The sequence below is a fragment of the Stigmatopora nigra genome, chromosome 17, assembly GCF_051989575.1.
Source record: "Stigmatopora nigra isolate UIUO_SnigA chromosome 17, RoL_Snig_1.1, whole genome shotgun sequence".
Taxonomy (NCBI): domain Eukaryota; kingdom Metazoa; phylum Chordata; class Actinopteri; order Syngnathiformes; family Syngnathidae; genus Stigmatopora; species Stigmatopora nigra.
In genome coordinates this window covers 7,563,886-7,586,231 of record NC_135524.1, presented here as the reverse complement: position 1 = coordinate 7,586,231, position 22,346 = coordinate 7,563,886, and the positions used below count along the sequence as shown (strand labels likewise).

Sequence of the window (22,346 nt, the reverse complement as noted above, 5' to 3'; positions counted from 1 at the left end):
GAGTTGCGAGCATAAGAAATGTTTGACAAGAAAAAAGTTGTTATAGGGATGATAATGTTAAGAGAAAAAAAAGTATAAGTAAAATGTGACAAAAACGTGTTAGGAAAGTCAAAATCACAGGGAAATAAAATACATGATACAAGGACTAAAACATTTTAAGAAAAAACTTTCATAATTCAAAAATACTTGATGTCATGCTTTAAAAAAAAGAAAAAAAACTTCCTGTAAAACAAAATTAAGACTTTTGGGGACTTTTTCTTTTCAGTGGCGCCCAAATAATCCTTGGCGTAAATTAAATATGGAAGAAAAAAGGATGAGGAATGCAGTTTTTGAATGAAAAATTTAAGATTCATGTCCTTCCTAGGAGTTTGTTTTTATTGAGTTTAAGGGCTATCCATATCAGTCACAGTCGTGCATCCGCTTTCAATGTCCAATCGGATCTTTTTAAGGCTGGTAGTTTTCAGTTAAACATTAACAGATTGTATAACATTGTGCGTATGTTTGTAAAAAAACAAAAACAAAAAAAAGCGCCTTTTTGCTTTGTTTAGCATTGAAATTTAACACATTTCATCCCGCCCATTAAGCCAAAGGATTAGTTTCATTGTACCTGAAAGATAGATTTTACATCAGCAGTGTTTTTGACACGTCACTCAAACAGGCTATGCAAAAAAAAAAAAAGAAAAAAAAAGGATAAAAAATACAAACTGTTTATGCTGCCCCCCACTTTCTCTGTCAAGTGGGTATTAGTACTAGCAATATAACTCTGTACTGTGGCACTTCACCGTACTGTAATCTTTGTGTTCTGTTTTGCTCATTTTTTTTATTTTTTAAAGCTACAGTAACAATGGACGTATTTAAACAAAGGGTTTTTAAAACGTACATTTTCAGTTCATATGCATTTACGACATCATTTGGAGAAAGTAACCGCTAACTTTGCTTTTATCAACCACTATCATTTATAATTAAGTTGCTAGGAAGTTGATATTGGATTAATTGATTGAAATTTTGGTGGGTTTATTATTGTTCCGTCCATCCCTTGTGGTGTTATTATTGCGTTAAAATGTCGGCTTTTTTTCCCGGATTTAAACCTACTTTACTCAATATTTAACTGCTGCCTTTCGTACTTGGAGACATACGATTTTATATAGTGCATAATGGAAGATAGATTTGAATTTGATTGGATTGGTTTTGCTTTTTATTTTGTAAAAGACCTTATTATTGCTTTCTGACCCCAAAAAATGGAAAAATAGAAAGGGGTAGAAAAGCACTGACTAAAGGATAATGCTTCTTTTGGGGTTTAAGTAATACGTCTGCTGTGTGATGTGTGGGTCATCATTTGTATTTTATTTTTTTAATAAAATTAAACAGCTACTTACACTTGACTCTTTTTCGGCTTGAGTGTCTAAATCAAATAAATCAAATATTACATAATGTCATTACTTTTTCTCATAGTATGAAATAGGTATACATTTTGAAGGGGGGGAAAGGAATCACATTTCAAAACATGTCAGTCAATATATTTATAATATAATTACATATTACAGGCAGCATGGTGGAATAGTGGTCAAGGCATCTGCCTTACAGTACAGAGATCGATGGTTCAGTCCTTAGGTGGGTTCTAACCTTTCTTTGTTGAGTTTAAATATCTCCCAGGGCTTGTGTGGGTTTACTATGGGTACTCTGGTTTCATCCAACATCCCAAAAACATGGTGGTGAATTGATTGCAGTCAAATTTCTGCTTATTTCACTTAAAAAAAACTCATTGGTTATTATTATTCATGCTGGATCAGTTGGAACAAAAACCTGGAATAGTTTGGAGAGCCCTGACTAAGCTTTAGCTCAATCATAGAATTTGAAAGGCAAATTTTCAAAGTAAAAGCAATTTCTTCAGTGCAGTTCGAAAGGAAATAAAACCCTAACCCTCATGTCATACCTTCTCAAATTCATACCTGTCAACCTCGAACCATTTGTGATCTTACCAAATTTTGTTTTCGCCCTTACATATATGTATAAATACATGGAAAATCTTACCACTTTACTTTTTTGTAAAAAATCACGAACAACAAGTAGAAAATGTATGTTTATGTGTTTATTGCTTTCAAAGTTCCAAAATGAAACGAAATGTTTATCATGATCTTTTTTTTTTTAGCCAATCAGAGGCGCCGGTACATATTATATGTACCGGCGCCTCTGATTGGCTAAAAAAAAAAGATCATGATAAACATTTCGTTTCATTTTCGTTTCAAGTGATATATGATATATCACTTGGCAGACATGCGTTTCCGGGAAGAAACAATGGCGGATGGTGAAAAATGGCTAGAAAGTGCCTTAATTTATTTTTTTTTCTCAAAATCACCGTTTAGCGTACCATTTTCATGTGTACAGCGTACCAATATAAAAATGGGCTTTCAGTTGTACCAATTACGGCGAGAACGTACCAGTTGACAGGTATGCAAATTCCTCCCTAATGAAACGATAAAAACCCACCATTTTCCATACAGAATTCCACTCACCGCTCCTCTTTAACAGGTGCATTGCAAAACTTCTTTATCTTTTTCAAATGTCATGCATTCTTGCTTCTTTTTTTCCTTATAAATACATTTCATGTCCTTATGGCATCTAGGGCAGCTTTATGCTTAGCTTCCTTGGGGTAAAAAATAAAATCAGCAAGGCATAAAAAGTTTCAGGACCTCTCGAAAACATTGAAAAAGTCTGATGTACCTTTTCCGAAAAGGTCAAGTCCTGCATCAGCAAACCGAATCCTAGCTCCACGAAACATTTTCTCAAAACAGGTCATCTGTCGGCAGCTTTGTGAACTCAGTGCTGTTATTGTTGCTCTTCTGGCCTAAATCCACCAAGTTAAACGCTTTCCTTCTCAGTAGAAGCGCTTGCGACGGCTCTCGTTCCAGTGACCGTAGAGTAGCAGACCGACAACCACCAGGAAAATGCAGCCCAGCATGGAGAAGAGAACCGTGAAGAAAATAGCCAGTCCACTCATTCCTTCCTCGGTCCGACCCACTGTCAGACATTTCAGATGTTAGACGGGGCTAAGAAATTCACCTGTGTGTGTGTATGTTACCTCTGAGAAGCTCCATGTTATCCACACTGGGTATCGTGATTTCCTCCTTCAGTTCTTCCTCTTCCTGTTTGTTCCGCAACACCGTCAGTTGGTAGAGTTTCAGTGAAACGATGTCATGATTGTCTGTTGATTCAAGTTATAGGAAAAGTTAGCAGGGTTAATTTTACTGAGCAGTTGCGACAGTCCAGCAGACATTAGTCAATCGTGGTTTAATTAGAATTGGGCAATTGAACCTGCAACGTAATTTACCTGAGAGATCTCCTGTAATGGCGGTTGCCCCAAAATAAAAGCCCTTTGGAAGGCGCACTCCAGGCAAATCCAAGCAGTCCTTCCACTCGTGTTGACCGTCGATGTCAATCATCACCTGGCAACGATAGACCACACTCATGAGTTCAAAATTAAATGGTGCATTTCCACATTCCTGCAACTTGGCATATAGCTTTCAGACAGCGTATTTTGTGCACTATAAGGCGCACCTTTAATGAATGGTCTCTTAAAATTTGCTCCATATACAAAGCGATTATAAAACACCGTAGTGGTAGTCGTAATAGTAGGAGATTCTGTTATACATGCACTAGATGACGCTGTGCTAAATGAATTTTTTAATACAATGATACTAAATGTAAAAATGTTGAGGATAATAACGCGTGATGAGCCTTACCGTCAGTCTGCGGCGGACATATCGGATGAAGAGAAAGGAGTCGTGCTTCAGGTTGCGCACCATGCCGTTACAACCCCCTAGTTCGGTGGGCCGGCCATCCCGTTCGTGGTCGTAGCTGATGGTGCCGTTGCCCACCATGGCGAGAACGAAGGGGAAAATCCTCTGGTTTTTCGTTAGAGGGAAAAGATGCATGGGTTAGATGACTTCAGTCACTATTATCTTTGTTTGCATTTTGTTTTAAGATTGCATTTGCTGTAAAGAATAACATTTTACACACGGATGGTCAAAAAATAGTCACCTGTGTGCTTGGAGTGTATCTCTTCTTTTGTGCCTGTTCCCATGTGAGTGCACAAAAGAACACAAAAAACAGCCCCTTTAAACACTGTATGAGTACTACTACAAGAGTTATTCTTTAAGAGGGGCGGAGACCAGTCACACATACAAAAACACTATTTATAATTAATTTCTGCATAAAATAGTTCCAAATGTCTAATGGATTTAAAGGAAATGATTTTAAATGAACCGAGAATACGGGACTAACTGTGGTTTTGAAATGCCTATATATCAACTAAACTCAGTTTTAAAACAGGCACTGTAGATTAGCACCTAATTAATCCACATTCTTATTTCACGAGCCTTTCCATTGTACAAGTACCATTTTGATTATACCTCTAACAGTTTCTCCTCATTGGGATACGTATCCACAAAAACGCCCAATCCAGTGAAGTTATCCTTATTTCCAAATACAGGACCTGTGTGTAGTGACGATTAAAAAAAAAATGAATAAGTATAATCAAGAATATGTTTGAAACGAAATCTTCTAATAATATTTACCACTCTGCATGCGTTCCTTGGTGTACCAAATAGCCAAACCATCACCGTTGAGGTTCTTCTTCCCTTTCCCGTGAATCTTGAAGTGTACCTGCATCTCCCAGTCGTCCAGATGACAAGGCTGGAAAAATAAACGCATGAATAATGTTATTGTAATTTTGGATTATTTTGTCGCTTCTAGTCCTAGAACCTTTGGCAGTTAAACATTATATTGATTTCCATTTGGAGAAATACGACTGAGTCTTATCTAACTGCCATTGACGGCAATAGACGTCCAATCCAGTTTGATTGGGATTCTGGCAGCGATTGCTGAGACCCTGAATTGACACACATCTAATATTGCTTTATGATTTTAAAATATGTTACAGACTGCCACTTCCTTAACTACTACTATGTACATATTTTATTTGCACCTTTATTTACTAGTTTTTTTCTTTCCTTGGGTGTTTTTATTTGATCACTTCATCCCTTTTACCTGTAAGTCTATTAAACTTCAGTTCACATAACAATATACTCACAAGTCGGCTCCACACCGCCCCCTGTCTGCTTTGCATGTCAGGTGTGAGTCGCACCTGTTCCGTGGTTACCATAGCATCGCCCATCAGTTCCCAATGGGAAGAACTTGAAAATCCCACTGCTAAAACGCACAGACACGCCCACAAAAATTGTAACAAATTAGCATTTGTCTGGCATCTCACGTTTTTATCCACGCTAAAAGATATCACTAATTGTCAATGTGGATTTCATTAGATGTTAGATAACTTCCAAGTAAATGACAGCTAATCACATTATCCCAGATTTTTTTATGAATTAATCGAGGGGTATACCTTGATAGGGCTTGGTCAGGGAATATTCCCGTTTTAAGAATTCCTCCATTTCGTGGTCATCGTCACCAGAACCGGGTCCAATAGTCAAAATACACAGGATAAAAGAGAACAATAGCTTTAAAGAATTCATTTTACAAAGGGGAATTATAAAGGATTTTGATTTAGCGTTCCGCCAGTATCTGCTCCTGCTAACGGCAGCCATAGTAAGTTAGGTCAAACATCACCGTTCCGCCCACATTCATAGCTAACGTCTTTATTATTGGTTCCAAGGACTGCATGGCTGACTGTGATTGGTCAAATTGGTTGTAGACAACTGTACACACGCTCCATTGGTTTAGCTGTTAATATTAAGAACAAAATGCACATTGAGCAATACTTTTATGATATTTAAAAAGCATAAGAAATGAATGAAACCGATCTATATTAATACGAAATATTCTATAATTTTAAATCATTTTATAGTGTCCCACCAGATAGATCAACTCGATTATTCAACATGAGCATCTCTTTAATATGCAAGGTTAATGAACATAAACGTTCAGTATTTCATTTATACATGTTTATATCGATAATATCTCATGACAATAGTTTACTCTAAAGTTGGTTTTATAGTCTTATACAACAATTTCCCTACCGAATGAATAATAATATGAATAATGAAGATATACATCATTTAAAATAACACAATACCTGTGAGGTTCGCTAGATATTTATAAGCCAAAGATGAAACTAAACAATTGTGATAAATATGCCAGTAAACCAGTAAAATTATTCCTGATAGTACTTCGTAATAGTTTTTGGTTCGTAAAAGCGATCGTCGTATGTTGCATTCGGAACCATCGTTCTTAAATCGGATGCTGCACCGAAGTGCGACTCCCCCCTTTCGAACATTGACTGTCATGAAGGGGATGGAGTAAATGACCGGCTGCGGTGAAACATGGAGCCAAAGGAAGAAAAACCGAGCAAAGCGGTCGACATCTATCGCGACACATGGGTCCGCTTCCTGGGTGAGTGACGTCTATTTTCCCTCCCGTCATTCTTTTAACAAATGCCGGTAATAACATTGAGAGAACAGGGTGACCCTGGAACTCGCGGCTAGGTAGCTAACGTGGTTGCTAGCTTTGCTTTGGCAAACACCTGGTTGTCAAAATGTCTATTTATAGTAAACGCGAATGGCAAGGGCGCTATGTAGCACAGAGTTAAAACAAACACCTTTACTTTTTAGCATTTGCTGCTTGATCTGGGATTTTTGTAGGGTAACTCTCACGAGTTTGGTGTGTTAGCAAGTCAGTCAAACTAAAGTAGTTGAGCAAGTTGAGACAGTGATTCACGAGAATTACGCCATAAACTCTAGCGTAGATCGCTTTTCTTTTTTTGTACTTGTGTGTTACTGATGTATATAGTATAGTTCTGGAGACTAACAGAGAAATAAAAAAAAGAGAAAATCAAATAATGGCCCAATAATAATTAAGTTCGATACCCTTCATTTTCCATACTGCTTAACCTCACAAGGGCTGTGGGGGGTGCTATAGCTTATCCCAGCCATTAGAGTACCCCAAGAAAACCCATGCAGGCCTGGGGAGAACAAGCAAACTCCACCCAGGAAGGTTGTAACACCCCAGGGATTGAACCCGTTTTATCCTCACTAGGGTCGCTGGGGGTGCTGGAGCCTATCCCAGCTGACTTTGGGCCGGAGACAAACCAAACAAGAAATTCAGCATGTTCCTACACTGCAGGGAACTGTTATGATATTATAGAAGCAAAACAGTTGAGAGATTATAGTTATAGTCATTTATCTATATAGCGACTGAGTTGACTCTAACATCCCTATTCCGCAGGTTATGCTAATGAGGTCGGGGAAGCCTTCCGCCCACTGGTACCAGTGAGCCTGGTGTGGGGCAGCTATGCCATAGCCACTGCTTATGTCACCGCTGATGCCGTGGACAAAGGGAAGAAAGCTGCAGCGGTGAGTGAGTGATGAATAGAAATAGAACTACAGTTATTATTAAGATGAGGGAAACTATTCCATTGCTCATCATGTTGTTTAGCCAAACTTTTATTACAAAAACATTTTCACCCGAAGGACATTCTTTAAGAAGTATAGACATTTTCTTCTGTCAATGGTGATGGATTTATTTATTAGTCTGTTTTTTGGCTGTTTATTTTGGTTTCAGTAATGTTTATTATTATTGCCAGATCATAATCTGAAAATTGTTGAAGCATTAGAAAGTAGAGGTACCACTGTATACTAAATAATGTGAAAAATACATCGCAATTGCGTTTGCATGGAGCAAAGATGATCTGTAATTTCCACTAATAACTTCAACTGTATTAATAATTGTACATGATTGTCTTTGTACTTGTCAAGGTGCACGGGGATGAACCAGGGCAGAAGACACAGGTGGCAGTAGCAGTGGTGGACACATTTGTTTGGCAGGCACTGGCCTCCATCATCATCCCCGGCTTTACCATCAATCGGGTTTGTGCCGCTACGCTGCACCTGCTGGGCCGCACTACTAAATTGCCCCTACCTGTGCGCAAGTGGACCACCACGGCCATTGGACTCTCCACCATCCCTTTTATCATCAGCCCTATTGATAGGTAACCTGTTGTTGTTGTATTTTTTTTTCATGCACTACTGCTCAGTGGTTTGGAGTTAGAGAGATTTAAAAGAAAATATAGTTTTGTTGTTTATTAAGAAAATCCTGTCCAAATTGAAATCTTTAAATATTTTATATTATTTGTTTCATAACCTTGGGTAGTGAGCAAAAAAAATAAATTTTCCTTAGCAGAAAACAAACCGAGCCACTAAAATAACTTTAAAAAATTGTCCTTTTTTAAAGTTATTTTAGTTGGTTCTGTTTGTTTTCTACTTTTGTTGACTGCAAATAGTTGAATTATCATTCATATGTGACTGACAGGATCACATTTGAATATTTAATGTTTGAATTTATACTGGGGCGGCCCAGTAAGAGCAAGGGCAATTTGTAAGAACAAGGTCAATTTAATCACAGGAAAAGTTTCATATTATTGCGATATCAATCAGACATTTGCACTGGAAACTAGCATCCAAATCTGAATTGAATCTTCTGTCATATTGGCAAATATAATTGCTCATAGATTGGATATAGTAATGGTGTCTCATTGTGAAATTGGTGATTCCCCCACGGGTGGAAAAAAAAGATTTCCCTCATTGAGCTTTTTCCTACTTATCCCATACATTACCACTGTGACATTAACTATAATTTTGTTCCAAAAGCAGTAGTTTGCAATTATCTTATTTTAATTAAGTAGAACAGATAATCAATCTGCTTTTAATAGCGTACTACAGAAATCAAAGCCTATTTTTAGCTTGTCACTGTCCCCAAATGATTCATCAGTAATGAAATAGGAGTCGATTAATTTAATAATCAATTAGTTTCATCTAATAAATGATGTCAGCCCTAATTAGTAATGTAGTAGTAGTAGTCCTAGCATTAATTGGGAGGGTTGTGGGTGTCGCAGATCCCACATTCAAACATTCAATTTTAGAGATTAATTTAAATACCTCATTTTATGTATGTACAATTTCAATGAAACGGCTGGTGGAATAATAATGTTAAATGGTATGTTTAAGTATTCTAGAAAAAAAGGGAATTTTTCTAATTGAGCCCAATCCTTTGAACAGTAGTGTACACATGCAGTACACATTGTACTACGAACATTGTTCTCATTGTATTTCCTCTGAAATTGCAGGTCTGTTGACTATCTGCTGGATTCTAGTCTTCGGAAAGTCTACGGTCATGGCGAGAAGCAGGAATAAAGAGAGAAAATGCAACAAAGATGCAAAGCTATACAGAAAAAGGGATTTTATAACTATGTACTGTAAATTACACTATGCAGACATGTTGCTCTACAAACATGACCATCAAGTCAAAGTTCGATTTGTGTTAAACGGCAGGGATGCACTTTGCTGTAAGTATGCTTAAAGCGGGATACACAAAGGTACTTGGCTAATTTGAGCATTTTTTTCTTGCGTGAATCTTTATCTTTTTCATATCTGAACGTTAATCCTTCATATATTACTTTTCTCTTTATATACGCTGCCATTTCCAGGTCAGTCTTGGTACAGTTTTAGACATAAATTTTGTAAGATTATATTACACACTGAGCAGTAACATTTTATTTACACGCTGCTTTTCTTTCATAATAAATAAATACTCATGTTAGATTTGAAAAATCAATATGAGTGTATCTTGCTTTAAGCCATATATGTAGGTACGTTCGGGTCTGCTATAAAAAAAAAGTCTGACACTTTAGTTCACTACCTTGTTCCTCACAATTTAGGGCTTGGGGAGAAAAAATGGGAAAAGTCATTCAAAAGTGGAAAAAAAATTAATATATATACTTGTGAATTTCAGTAATGGTACCCTTCATCTTATTCTCTTATGCACTTTGTTTTGATCTATAGGGAGCCATTGAGCTTTGGGAATTGGAAACACTATTTAACGCGTATTTGCCAATTACTACTGTGAACATATACATTTTACTTGTATTTCTCACTTCAATCTAATCTTTTACCATCTCCAAGCACAACTTTACTGTTTGCAGTGTAGAAATACTTGAAGGGAGGGATACTATGGGCTGTACAAGGGAATAGCAACAAGATGCAGTTTTTAAAATATTGGGCATATTTGAGCTGATGTACTTGATGTTAGCAATAACTATGCTCAGTTTTCCATTTAATTACATATTTTGGAAGTGAGGATGATAAGAAATTAGGGAAATTCATGTTCGGTTTTAACATTTCATGACAACATGATATAGTTGTGTAGCGTGTAATTACTGTAATGAAACACTTGTATTTTTGTATTATGATAGGTTGTTTGGATCTGGGGTGGTTTAATTCTTTTCTGTATTTTCATCCATGTTTCACCTCTTATCCTTGTCAGGGTTGCGGGATGCTGGATCTCAACATTAAAATCCCATTTGTCAGTGTGAACACTGAGCCAACTGTTTGCAACACTAGAAAAAACATGAGACTGTTGTGAAATAAATTCTACAATCATAAACTGCTGTGCAGTTTTTTTATTTACTGTAAAATAGGTGTTATCAAAGCCTGTGGGGTAAGAAAGGGAGCTCAAATTACTTTGATTGCTTGGTGTTTTAAAGCGATTAACAATTGGAACATTTTAGTTTAACAAGAGATTCAGTAGACTCATTCAAATGTTTCTATTCAAATATTAAACTTAAGTTTTCAATTCAATAAACCAGGTTTCTTAACTCTCATGCATTTCAGCCCGTTCTCATGCTCTGCACTAGGTGTTTTCCATATCAACCCCTTAACACACTTGGGATTTGAACCCTTGATCTAAGAAATGTGGGGCTGATGTGCTAACCACTCATCCACTGGACTAGCAACAGGCAAAATATGTTTTGTGTATATATGTTTTTTTTAATTTTATTTTAAAAGTGGTGCAGTGAATAAAAAAGGCACACATTTTCATGTATGTTGACTTTTAAATCGGAGCATGGCTCTCAATGATTAACATTTAAAAAATATGAATTGTTTATAGCTCTTTCCATCAAAAAGTTTTCTGACCCCTGGACTAATATATCAAAAAAGTAGTTGCTAAATTATCTGCAGCTGTTGCTAATTGTCCCAATGTAGTGTATGCATTAAAAGAGAAGGCGTGCCATCCCATAAGCTCTTGTCTCAGTCATGCTTCTTTACCATTTGGTGCTTTTGGCACTTTTGGCAACATCTAAAAGTAATGGAGGTAAGAAACCCTGTCCTTTCTGCTTGCATCATTTCACAATTTCCCAGTTGGTGTAAAACAACAATAAAATAAAAATAGATTTTCATAAAGGAGTCAAGCCTTTAGTTGGAACTGAATTTATTTAATAAGGGACAGCACATATAAATGCGCATTTTCATATTCAAGTTAATGAACCTTTTATATGTAAATATACATGATTGTACCCAAGGTCTAATTTCCATCTTTAATCCCTTGTGTAGGTTGAAGATTAACAATGACACATACTAAACACACAAGTAGGCCAGTTTTAGACAGCATTGTGATTGCAATTTTGTTCATCAAACAGCCAGTCTTTAAGATGATTGGGAAAGAGTTTCAGAGATGATAGTTCACGTATGTTAATTATTATTATTGAGTTCCAGGTATGTTAGGCATGGATGGAGAAGGTGCTTTGACTCAATGCACTCTTTTTGAAGGGAACTACACAGTCACATCTATATTCAGCCTTAGTGATGTTGATATTCTTTAGGATTGATGTTTTGTTGGCTGTTATTATACCAAAATAGATTGACTAATATAAAGGTTAAGCTGCAAAGATATTTGTAAGGAATTGACTATTAGTTGTTGACAAAAACTAACACTTATAGCACAACTGGATGAAATCAGACAAGTTCTTTGAGATGCATTTTCATCCACAACCCTATATAAAATACTTTCCAGAACCTTCACCAGACACCTGGGACCAGTGGACCTTTCCAGAGTATGAATCTCAGGATGCTGAACTTGATGAGCTCTTCAGAAAGTCCTCCCAAGACTACATCATTGCAATGCTCCCCACGGATACCCCGGAATATGATAGTGTCACTCCACTCTTGGACTATGAGAACCTATTGACCACTGCGAGGGGATCTCTGCTCAAGAAAGGTCAAGGTGAGTCAACGGTTATTTAATGTGCAAGTACACTCTAAATTTCCTGGCTTTTTTTGTGGTTGTGGTGTGACCCAGATGAGAAAAAAACAGGATCTTCTGCGTGGAAGACGGCGGTTGTGGTGGTGGCCATTTTGCTGGTGTCTGCAGCGGGATGTGTTAGTGTGGTCTACTACCTTTGTTTCTGGAGAGGAGGCCGTTATCACTATCAACCACACAAAGTGGAGGCTTGACTCTGAAAGACTACTATATCTATCCAACGTATAGTTTTTTTGTTGTTGTAAGAATTAGTTCCAAATACTGAGGTACATGATTTGGGAGAAATGGAACTACATTGTGTTTTCCCTATTCAGTGTGGGAGTTAACGGGTGTTGATTTTGTTCTCTCTACCTTAAGACTGTATTGCAAGTTAGGATGCCAAAACAAATTAAAATAATACAATCAGCTATTCAGTATTTCCAATTTAGCATCACAAGGGTTATGAATGTAGTTGATTTTATACTTGACGTTTGGCAACCTTTTTCATTAAAAGTGCTTGGAATGTTTTTTCATAGATTCAAAAAAATAAAAAAAATAAAAATGAAATGACAGTGATTGCCTTCTGCCATGAACTAAAATTATATCCTAAATCCAAAGACTCAATAGAGAATTACACTCCGTTTGAAATTAAAGCACAGGTTTATATTAACTTGTGAGGGTATACACTTTGTCTTAAGTTTTTGCATAATTTTTGGGGCAATATACATTTTGGGGAAAATCCAAAGGTCTCCATAAACATCCCATTCTTTCTGCCTTGAGTCCTGAATAAAAGTGAACTATTATATGCCAAAAAGAAAGCAAGACGGACACTTAAAACTTACTCATTAATAATTTACACTATTTTGAACCTCAAAAGTGATTTAGTTCATCCATCATTGCATAATCTGTCATCTGATTTTTAGATGGCACCGATAATCTAGTTGACCCCTTCAAATTCCAAATCCTTGTCATTAACTATAATAACCAGTAGAGGTCATTCTGGTCCTTATTTTTCCACATCATACAATGTGTCCTAAATACACAGTGGGTTCCAAATTTAGAATATGCAGAATACATTTATTCTTCATTCATTCTTTGAGTTTCAAATCTCTTAACATATACAAACATACAAATACAAAACAATTTGACCTACCTTGTTTTTGTGCTCTCCATTGCTTGACTTCTATTTGTTTCATTTGCATTTTACATTGTAGCTGAAGATTGTATTTTAAAACACAAGCCATGAAGTTGTTTCCCATCCATTCCACCATGAGTCCCCCATTGCAATATCAGGTGGCATTGGGGGATCTGATGAATTGAATTACCCCCCACTCCTTACTCTCCCCCCTTTGATAGATGGGCCTGTTCGCAGGGGGTTGTAAAATGGAGCCATTGTTCATGTGTCAGTCCGATTGCCACGTTCCTCTATGATTGGTGCCTGCCCGCTGAAGGCCACAAGTGGACGAAAGACCTCCCTCTCTTCTTCTCATTCTTCTTACAAGTCTAGTTTTTTCCTTTTTTTTCTTACAGTGCTTCCACCCCCCACAACAACTATGTTTTTCCATGTAGTAAAAAAAAGCCTTGACAGGGGACAAACACTAGAATGAATGTCTTTTTTTGACCTCTCTTTCCATACAAACAGATGTTAATGTAAAGCTCAACTATTTTTACATTAATGTGTTATTTTTGATACAAAAAAGATTATTAAAAAGCTACATTGATCGAATTATTTTCATAGATGGGCTGTAATAACAAAAAAGAGCTAAGTAACAGAAAAAGTACACATGAACTTGACTGACAAATTTTATTGTATTTTCTTTTGATAACATTCATTAAAGATGATTGCTAGTACCTTCACTGTGATTGGCTGGCAGCCAGTTCAGAGTGTAACTACCCTACCACCTGCACATAGATAGCTGTGATCGGCTCCAGCACCCCCACAAGTCCCGTGCAGAAGATTAATTAGCCAGGGCACTATATTTAATCAAAGCAGAAAATGTGATACTTGATATAGCTATTAAATTCAAAAAATAAATACAAACTTGCAAGTTGCAAATTGCAAGAAAACATTTCTAAAATGATTTCTTTGCAGTCAGTTGCAGAATATATGTGGAAAAAGGTTAATGCACAAATATTATTATATATCTACAGAAATTATTGTGGTTTTATAAAATTTCTAAGCAAAAGATAGTCTGGTTATGTGCCACAACTGTACAAAAATGAGAGCAAAAATAATTGCAATTGACAGTATGTCCAGGTCAATACTTATCATTGTTAGAAATTCTATTATGGCGCAGTTGTTGTTTTGCTCTCTCCAGATAGATGCAAACAAATAGAACACAATGAAGTCCCCAACTCTGAATGATCGGCTATGTTTGTGGAAAGAAGACTTTCAAGGCACTGACTTAAATGTTTAACGCTTACTGGTGGATTTATGGAGGTCAGCACAAGGCTACGTTTTGAGAAGGAGAAGACAAGGCTATACCTTTTGAATTGATTTCCATGAATGACTTCACGCTCAGAGGAGGAGGGGGTAAAAAAAAAAAAAGACTATCCTCCTTCATTACACGGCAGCACAAAGAAAATATAGCAGGTCGGCAAGAGAAGAAACGAGGGCGCCGTGGCGTCAGTGTGCATTCTGCTAATAAATATGTCTGGGAAAGACAAAGAGCGAGCAGACGTCTGCCGAGTTTGCTTTTCATTGCCTTTTTTTGTATTAAAAAGGAGTGAAATTGCCTCTTTAAGAATTTGTTTTGTAGTGTAAATCATAAATGTTATTCAGGGTGTCTCGCAGACCTAACAACAAAATGCCAAAAACACAATGTAGAGTTATTAGAGGGAATTTGTCATGTTTTCAGTCCTCTCATACATTTTATATACAGCAGTAGTTCACAACAGCGTGGGAACCACTACAAGTACAGCGTGGCAACACTAACAGATTATACGATACTCACGAGAATATATAACAGATTGTCAACTTTGAACTTGTTGGAACACCCCTAAAAGTTTTAAAAGATATTTCTTTTACCCGCACATTGTAAACTTGGATGCAAACAAAAACAAACTGCGGGAATAAAATTGAGTATAAGTAGTATTGTGGTGTCAGTCCAATAACAAGATCAATCATATGTATACATGTACATGTATGTGTATGTATATGTATATTTATATGTTTCTTCACATCCATCAGGACTCTAAACTTGCGGTAACACAGTACACAATCCCCTCTGTGTAATAACTTCAGGGTGAGGTAATATGAAAAGACGTTTGGGCGGTGATCTGCCTCCTACTGGCTGACTGAAGGTAAGTGAAAAACAGTGAGAGGTAAGTGATCCGCTCGGAGGGGGTGATGCGACGTATCCATAACGGCAGAATGCCAAATTAGGAGTCTGAAATGATCCCTAATTTGGGTATTTTGTCGAGAAAACGCAATTTATGGAGAAGTTCTACCAATTTCGTCATACGCAGTTTCTGGGTATGATGACAATTAGGCTTTTGTTGTTGATGATGAGGACAAAGCCTATATCCGATTATTATTATGTATGTATTTATATATATGTATATGCATATATATGTATCTATGTGTATATGTATGTATATGTATAAACATATATATATATATATATATATATATATATATATATATATATATATATATATATATATATATATATATATATATATATATATATATATATATATATATATATATATATATATATATATATATATATATATATATATATATATATATATATATATATATATATATATATATATATGTATATATGTATATGCTTATATATGTATGTATATGTATATATAAATATACATACATTTCAGCAACACATTTATTTGTTTATATATCTATTTATTTATGAATGGATTTATTCCCTATTTATTTATATCTAAAATGTATTTTCCTGTGTCTGTATTCTCACCCTCTTGCTACTTTGACAATGAAATTTCCCAAATACGGGATGAATAAAGTTATCTAATCTAATCTAATCTAAACAAGCATCTCGCTCTGCTCAGAAGCACTCTGACAAGTTGAGGCAACATCAACATAACATCCTGTCGAGAGTCAGGGCTTAAAATTAAAGTAGCGGTTGCCAAACTGTGGCTCACTACACAGTGTTAGTTGGCACGCAGCAAATTATGAAAATATTTACTATGGCCCACAAAAGAAGTTTAAATTAAATCTACATTTCTTTGAAATCCTCAGATTTAACATTAAATGAAGTTAGCCATTGAAACAGTGCCAAACATAGAACTTTAGTATTTCATTTACATGAATAAACATATGTAAATAATAATCGCATGGGATAAATTGGCTGTGCTTTTCTTGACTTTTTGCCATCATATATATGGAAGAGGCCAATGGGAAAACAACTCTATCACACCAAAAAAAATGGATCAATTTTTCGAGAGATATTTGGTTCCATTGACCTTTTCTTAACTTAATTTTTTTCTCTTTTTCATAACTTGAATATTTTTCATGTCAAAGCATTCATAAGTAGAGGTACCACTGCACTAAACTCCAAAATTATCCGCCTGTAATCGGAAACAAATGAAAGACCAGAGGCTTGGAGAGCACATGATTCATATCGCCAATGTTATTAGATTAATTTTACCAATCACGGAGCTGCAATCTGGGAAGTGAGCGATACCCGGGAAACAGCAACATGACAGTTCTTTATCATGATTTGATGCTTGATGGTTGTCATACAGCTCTGCACGCTCTCTCTCTTTCTCTCTCTCTTTGTGCAATGAATTAGAGGGAACATGAAAACGGAGCAGACCTTCAGCAATACATAATGTATGAGCAGCTCCAAGGCTCCTGCTGAATTCTGTTCAGGTGGCATCAGAGGGTGCAGCCGAGCGGAAACGTGGGCCGGTCACTTAGTGCACGCCTTGTGCGCTAATCTCTCCGCACGGAAGCTAGGACAATGTTGCACGTGAAATCTTGCCGTACGAGCAGGTCGAGAGGCCGCCTGCTAATCTCGGCCTTTTTGATGCTATTATCATTGAAAATTAGATCAATATTTCGGTTTGATTCTGTCATTAATGGACACCGTTTATAGAGATGGTTAACATCCAAGGCTTGGACTCACCTGGCAGGTGTGCTGTATCGTGAAACCTACAATAGAATAAGTCAAGGGTGTCAGACTCGGGTTGGTTTGCGGGACGCTTTAACGTCAACATGATTTTAAGTGGGCCGGACCGTTTTAGATATAATATTTAGATTTTTTTTTTTAAATGGAGTAAAAGAACTGGATTAAAATCCCTGAATATTCAGTTTTTTATAGATCTAAAACAATGTTTATTTTAGCTCTTTTTAAAATATATTTTTACATTTTACAAAATGATTTTTGAACTGATTTAAAAGAGGGAAAATCAGGAAATTTAATATACATCTTTTCTTTTCATTTTAATTTGATCCCAAAACAGAAAGTCGGCACTCATGATTTACTTTCCCGGGCCACTCAAAATGATACAGCGTGCCAGATCTGGCCCGCGGGCCGCCACTTTGACACAGTTGCAATAAGTGATCAGTAGAGGGATTAAGTTTTACGTAGTCCAAATTTACACTGTGGAATCACATGACACATAATGGCAGGCTTTAATCTCAATTTGTTTAGTAGTTTTGAGACAATTTGACATCAAAAGTGTAGCTCTCTTACAAAAAAATGTGTATCTATCTATCCTGTTTGCCATTTTCCCCAGGAGTCATTTTCTATGCTAGTGGAAGATTTGGTTGTTAAGTAAATTGGGCTCTCTAACTCTAAGAGAAAGAAAAGAGGGACAGGCCAATTGTTTTGACTACTGCCACTAGTCCATTTTCTCCAAGAACGGACTAAATTTAGTGCATCCACCAACCAACATGTTATGATTCAGATGTCTAACAATAATTTAGGGTAAAAAAAAAAAGAACAACGCACCCCCAGTATCCCCAAAGTTCCACCCCTGGACTTAATTACCTCAACAAACATGTCATATTTAAACATTTTGGATTATGCCTTAATCAGTTTTTATTGGAAAAAAAATCCAAATCAAAGATCAATGGCTAATTTTTTATTACATAGTTTTTATTATTTTTTTTTTCAAAAGTTTTATGTGAGAAAAGACTCACTTGGGTAACCCTCAACTAAGTGCCAAATAAATTTGATTTGCTACATGGTCTTTAGCATTACCCATCATATTTTCCCTACCACATCATAAATAATTACAGGTTCATTTTAAAAATAGCCTATGTTGTACTTGTACTATATCATAGAAGCTTTTCCAAGGATAAGGATTGGCTTTTAACATTTTTGCCATAATAAATCAGTCATTCAGAAGGAAGCCTTTTTAAAGTTGTACTATATCCGTATCCGTAATGAATATCATTAGACGTCTATCTTTTCAACCACGCCCTTTTGGGAGCTCTAAATTGATCATCTAAACTTGTTTTTTTCATTTAAATCACAAATCAGAGGCAAGAATTGACTCAACGAGACATAATGGAATTGCATTGACCACCTATGATTATGATATATTTTTTTAAGGGATGGCTTTATAGTGACTTTTTTTTTCTGGTATGTTTTGTGTGTAGGGTGTTTCATTTTGGTTTGTTGCCGGGAGTTTGCACATTGTGACATCTGGACTGATTCACTCTGTCAGCGCAGTGTTATGATGGTGCTTGCGCCGCATATTGATTTCACCATGACTCGGTGATGTCTTTGTAATGTGACTACACAGATGGTAAATGTCTACGATGGAAGAAGACAAATGTTGCATGTGTTTGGCAGTCTCACAAAATATAGACACTTTGGGTAAAATTAAGAAATTTCTCTTAGGGGTCTACTTATTTTTAGTGACTAGCAGATGTGCAATGAGTCTCATGCAAAAGATGTCATAAAATATTAACACAAATCTAAGACACGATATGGAGGAACCAATCATTCGTCTTGTTGAACAATTTAGAGGATGTAATGACTTTGATGTAATGATTCACGTTTTTGGACTGTGGGTGGAACCCGGGTTAATACGGAGAAACCCCATGTCAAAAGCTTCAAAGGGGAGGCTTGAAACACAAAAAAATGCCAACTGTGAGCTAGACTTTCTAACCACAAGGCTACCAGTCTGGATTTGTTTAAACCCTTATAATTTTCTGAATACTCACACAAGAGAGGAAAATGGTGAGTTAGAAAAGTACTTAAGTCATTTAAATTATATACGTAAAGTAATGTACCATATTTTCCAGACTATAAGTCACACTTTTTTTGCTGAATTTGGCTGGTCCTCCAAAGGCAGCCAATGAAGCAATACTTAATCATTGCAAAAACATTATCCTTTTTATTTTTATTTTTAAACCTGTTTCCTATGGAGGGTTTCCCCCGCCTGGTGATCGTTAGCTGAAATAGCCTCCAACACCCTCGTGAGGATAAGCAGTATGGAAAAATAATGAATTAATTCACTCTTAAGACAAAATATTGACAGATTGGCAAAAATGAGTCATCATATTTGGTTAAATTGAAGTCCTACAACCCAATATGGCTCTTTGCTGAATACTTTGAAGACCAATTTTTATTTTTTTTGCTGAATATGGCACCAAATTACAACCCTCTATCGCTAATGCAGTTTTTATTGCATGGTCAAAATAAGGAAAGCTCATAGGAATAACAAACCATAAGGGTGACAGGTAACAAAAATCATGACGCCATCTACCCAAGGAAACAACAACCATGAAATTGCGCCCCCCCCCCCCCCCCAAAAAAAATACAAATAAAAAATAAATAAACAACAACAACAAAGTTGAAACCTGCAGATGCTCCTGTGATTTAAAGTCTCTCTCTCTCTCACTCTGCCGCTACGCTAACTTTGCCGGCTGCCGTGATGGATGAGGCAGTGTCAGCCCATGTTCATTATAATGCACACCATCTATTCTCCTCAGCCGCACTCTGCCGCGCTCCAGGAAATGCCAGCGAGGTAGTGGTGCACTTGCACAAAGAGAGAAACCCTCATCTGATATGGTGGCCAGACTTTGCTGCTTTGCCTTGCTGTGTGTTAACTTAGCGCTCAGTAAGCCATCAATCACTGATGAAGATACCCACTGGATAACTGCTATTTGTGCGTACGGGAGGGGTAACACAGTATGACTGATGAACACCCTTCAGTGTCCACATGAGCATATTCCCTTGAAATATGCTCGTCCTGAATCATTAATGAGCACTCCCGCAGTTAACGGTGTGCAAAAACATGGAGAAACACCGAGGGAGAGCGCTTCTCATGCTTTCCACATCAATGTGATTGTCTCATCTAGCTGCAAGAAAGGAGGAAATACTCAAATGATAGCTCCTTCTGATGATTTATTTTGTAGATTTATTATAAGTCGGGTTTGCACCTAGTAATTTTCAACATTTTCAAGGCCAATAGCAGCAAGTGTTTATTCGCAGTTCAAAGGGATTTGACGTCTACTTGGAAAAAAACCCCACCAAAAACTAGAATATTTTTCAGATTATAGGCTGCAACCACCATTTTTTATAAGATAACAAAATATTTGTTCATATAAGAACCACACTAGCGTCCATATTACACCAAACAACTCTTTATCTTGTAATAATCCATAAATAAAACGCACCCGGCCTCGAACTTGGTGATAAAATTAGCTTTTTATAGTCTGAAATTATGGTAATGAAAGCTACATGATTGGACATTTATCATTGTCATTGGCTCTGAAAGTTTTCCATGTTTAAATGTAAGAGTCACTATGAATCTTTTGGTCTCAATTGCAGTTTACTAGTCACAAATTCACAAAAAATCACCAATTTTTTTCATAAATTCATCTTTTTCTGCTTTCTTATATCTGTAAGGGGCATGTACACACACATATTATAAGCAGTATTTTAGACTGCCCCTAAATAGGGGCATTATTTAATAAATACCACTTTGATTTGGTCTAAAACAATGCAATTAATCACAAAGCTCTCCTGCTATCAATTGTGATTAAAATGTTTAATGGTGAACCAGCCCCCATTATCACTCACTGAAACCCTTTAACATTAATTTCTTAAAAAGAGAAATGGAATCTAGTAAAAAAAAGATCAAAATTGTATTTGTTTTCTTTTTAAATGTTAACCCATTAGTCAGCCTTCCAGCCAATGAATGGCATTCCCATTGCTTTCATTGAGGGGAAAAAGCAGTTGAGATGGAATAAAAAACTGTGTTTTCTCAAGGAATCACTTTTTATTTTCCTGATAAAAACCTCCTACACTTCTTTTCTTTCCCCCTAAACACTTACAAAGTATATACATATCAAGTCAGTAGGGGCCTGATAAAAAGAAAATTGCGACATATAAAAACAGATCTCCTCAAACGGATTTGAATCTCATCGACCGGGCGGCACACAAGTGCACCGCAGTGTGTGTGCAAGTATCTTCGTTTTTAAAGCCTTTAAGGATCTATCGGACAAAAAAGGTTATCCGAATGACTTCTGGATCATTCCTGGAGCAGAGGGATCAATAACCGCCAGGCTAAGTCCCTTGCTCATCCATCTGATGCTTATCTTGTCCCCGGTAGCTCGAGGAGGAATCCGGTGGACTTTACGGTTCCCTTTTCGCTCACCGTGCCACAACACGTCCTCTCATGCATGAAGCGCCGTTAAATGATTCATGTCCGAACCGCACCGCTATCGTTGGACACGTTCGGTATATCACCGGGGAAGCAAGTCTCTTTCTCCCAGTGAGTCGTATGGCGCCAAAGTAAGGAAAGGCCTATAAATAGCTCGGCTAGATTTACACATAAAGGTAACATCTCGCCCGAGCAGAAAGGATGGGGCTATTAATTATAAAGGAGAAATCAAACTCCGTAGGCACGGTGGAGTGAGTGGTTAGCGCGTCGGCCTCACGGCTCTGGTGTCCTGGGTTCAAATCCAGGTCATGTCCACCTGTGAGGAGTTTTCATGTTCTCCCGGGCCTGCGTGGGTTTACTCTGGGTACTCTGGTTTCTTCCCACATTCCAAAAACATGCATTGTAAGCTGTTTGGACACTAAATTTGCCCTAGGTATGAGAGTGAGTGTTGTTTGTCTCTTTTTGCCCTGCGATTGGCTGGCCACCGATTCAGGGTGTCCCCCACCTGTGGCCTGGAGTTAGCTGGGATAGGCTCCAGCACCCCCCTCGACACCAATGAGGATATAGCGGTTTAGAAAATGAGATGAGAGATGATATGAGAAATCAAACTTTTGCCATGTTGGAGGGTTTAGATTTTAATATCTTCAAGAGGA

The 22,346-nt window shown here is 36.9% G+C and overlaps 3 protein-coding genes across 4 annotated transcripts; 2 read left to right on the top strand and 1 right to left on the bottom strand.

The window, feature by feature from the left end:
• Window positions 1-2,459: 2,459 nt before the first annotated feature.
• On the bottom strand, window positions 2,460-5,625 carry lman2la (lectin, mannose-binding 2-like a). Of its 2 annotated transcripts, XM_077737161.1 has the most exons (9): window positions 5,399-5,625; window positions 5,090-5,208; window positions 4,575-4,692; window positions 4,410-4,492; window positions 4,039-4,071; window positions 3,741-3,902; window positions 3,329-3,443; window positions 3,080-3,202; window positions 2,460-3,018 (listed from the first exon to the last, which is right to left on the bottom strand). In XM_077737161.1, the coding sequence occupies exons 1-9, from the start codon at window positions 5,598-5,600 to the stop codon at window positions 2,876-2,878; spliced, it is 1,098 nt and encodes a 365-aa protein (XP_077593287.1). In that variant the 5' UTR covers window positions 5,601-5,625; the 3' UTR covers window positions 2,460-2,875. The 2 variants fall into 2 exon arrangements, with proteins under 2 accessions (XP_077593287.1, XP_077593288.1); XM_077737162.1 differs by lacking the exon at window positions 4,039-4,071.
• A 614-nt stretch (window positions 5,626-6,239) lies between these two features.
• Window positions 6,240-10,449, top strand: mtfp1 (mitochondrial fission process 1). The gene is made up of 4 exons (XM_077738166.1): window positions 6,240-6,405; window positions 7,237-7,364; window positions 7,767-7,999; window positions 9,134-10,449. Exons 1-4 carry the CDS (start codon window positions 6,336-6,338, stop codon window positions 9,198-9,200), a joined length of 498 nt encoding a protein of 165 aa, XP_077594292.1. The 5' UTR covers window positions 6,240-6,335; the 3' UTR covers window positions 9,201-10,449.
• Window positions 10,450-11,013: 564 nt separating this feature from the next.
• On the top strand, window positions 11,014-12,470 carry LOC144210739 (uncharacterized). The gene is made up of 3 exons (XM_077737584.1): window positions 11,014-11,157; window positions 11,857-12,066; window positions 12,142-12,470. The coding sequence occupies exons 1-3, from the start codon at window positions 11,100-11,102 to the stop codon at window positions 12,294-12,296; spliced, it is 423 nt and encodes a 140-aa protein (XP_077593710.1). The 5' UTR covers window positions 11,014-11,099; the 3' UTR covers window positions 12,297-12,470.
• Window positions 12,471-22,346: the final 9,876 nt, after the last annotated feature.